The sequence below is a fragment of the Phalaenopsis equestris genome, unplaced genomic scaffold (genome assembly GCF_001263595.1).
Source record: "Phalaenopsis equestris unplaced genomic scaffold, ASM126359v1 Scaffold208104, whole genome shotgun sequence".
Classification (NCBI taxonomy): Eukaryota; Viridiplantae; Streptophyta; class Magnoliopsida; order Asparagales; family Orchidaceae; genus Phalaenopsis; species Phalaenopsis equestris.
In genome coordinates this window covers 83,895-85,888 of record NW_018227383.1, presented here as the reverse complement: position 1 = coordinate 85,888, position 1,994 = coordinate 83,895, and the positions used below count along the sequence as shown (strand labels likewise).

Sequence of the window (1,994 nt, the reverse complement as noted above, 5' to 3'; positions counted from 1 at the left end):
TGATGGTGTCATAAGCCTTCTTAATATCTAATTTCATTATTAAGTTCCCCCCTCTGCATTGCTTTTCCAGATCCAACACCATTTCTTGGGCTAGCAGAACATTCTCTACAATACTTCTCCCTTTGATGAAAGCTGACTGGTTCTCACAAATAAGTTTGGGAAGTATGGGTTGGAGTCTGTTGGAGATCACTTTGCTAATCAGTTTGGATATCACATTAGTGAGGTTTATGGGCCTAAAAAGATCCCAAGAGAATGCAGAAGAAGATTTGGGAATAAGAGTTATGTTGGAGCATTTAAAATAGTTGGGGAGATCCAAACCTCTGAAGAAACCTTGGACAGCCTGTACATTATCATCTCTAATGATCTTCCATGATTTTTTGTAAAAATCTGCAGAAAATCCATCAGGTCCAGAACCTTTGGAGCTATCAATGGAAGCCAGAGCAGACCAAATTTCCTCTTCCCCAGGAATAGAGGTCAGATCCAGTCCCCTCATGAAGTTCTCATCCCTGCAAAACAAATCCTACTGGATGGGGGGCCTAAAATCAGATGGTTGTTTAAAGAGTGTTTGGTAGTAGTTAACAGCACTAGCAGCAATCAATTCTTCAGAATGGAGCCACTTGCCATCATTCTCCTTTATCTTATGTATTGTGTTGCACTTTCTTCTAAACTTGATACATGCATGAAAGTAGTTTGAATTTCTATCCCCTTCACAAAATCTGGTCTTAGCAGCCTTTTGGGCAAAGAAATCCTCCTGCATACAGATGGCATTCATCAAATTTTCATTAGCAATCAATAAATCCTTCTCCACTTTAGGGTTACTCTCTAATTCAGCCTCCAACTTAGCAACAGTCTTTTCAGCCTCCACAACATTTAAGTTGATATCACCCACTGTTTTTCAATTCCAGTTAGATAAATGTCTACCTAACTTCTTTTGCAGTTGCCATAACTTAATCAGAGGGTTGGGATGGTGACAGTCCCTCCAAACCAATGAGACCTGATTTAGGAAGTCATGGTGGGAGGACCACATATTGAGGTATCTAAAACTTGGCTTGTGCTTAACCTTTGATGCGGAAATATTCATAAGTAGTGGTCTATGATCTAATCCTGTCATGCTGAGATGTTGCACAGAAGTGTGAATGAACTCACTAAACCACATGGAATTCACAAAAATTCTATCTAGCCTTTCCCAAGTTTGACCCCTTCTCCATGTAAATTGTGGACCAGAAAAACCAAGGTCATACAGGCAAGCCAAGTTGCTTTGATCATTGAAATAATTCATCTTGTTGAGGTCAGGTGGGGCACCACCCAACTTTTTTGAAGGTACTGAAGTACAATTAAAGTCTCCTCCAACCATCCAAAAAGAGTTACAAGAGCTACTAATAGCTAAAAGACTCTCCCACAGATCCTTTCTAGGACTAGGAGAACAACCAGCATATACAAAAGTAGCCAGACCAGACTGACTCCCCACTTGAAGCTTGATATGGAGGAATTGTTGGTGATCCCACAGTATACTGCAAGACATCTCCTTCCTATGTAACACCCAAATCTTATTATTCAAATTTGAGGCAAAAAGAAAAACAGGGAATTTATTTATAATTCTCTGGGAATTTTTAGAGACCATAAGCTCCAGAATAGCCATCATCCAAAATTTATACATCCTATTTAAGGCCATCACCTATTAAGGGATTTAGGATGTGCCAATCTCCTAACATTCCAACATAGAAAGTTCATCATCCAATAGAAATAGATTTTCTCCTCCTTCTTGCTTTAGCCATGTCCTCTAGAGCTTATTTATGAGATTTTCTATCCCTGAGAATGTAACTTCCCCCTTTTTCAAAGTTTAAAGCATGGAAACCCTTTTTCTTTTTCCTTGCTTTTTGGACCTACCATTCATCCTCCACGACTGTCTGAAACTCCTTAATTAAGGATGTGTCAATCTGTTGTTCTCCCAGGGCAACCTTAGCCCCTAAATCCTTAAAAGTATCCCCCACCAT

The 1,994-nt window shown here is 39.6% G+C and overlaps 1 protein-coding gene across 1 annotated transcript; it reads right to left on the bottom strand.

Moving 5' to 3' along the window:
• Nucleotides 1-520: 520 nt before the first annotated feature.
• On the bottom strand, nucleotides 521-1,994 carry LOC110036546. Its single transcript, XM_020741019.1, has 3 exons — nucleotides 1,888-1,994; nucleotides 1,045-1,529; nucleotides 521-888 (listed from the first exon to the last, which is right to left on the bottom strand). The coding sequence occupies exons 1-3, from the start codon at nucleotides 1,992-1,994 to the stop codon at nucleotides 521-523; spliced, it is 960 nt and encodes a 319-aa protein (XP_020596678.1).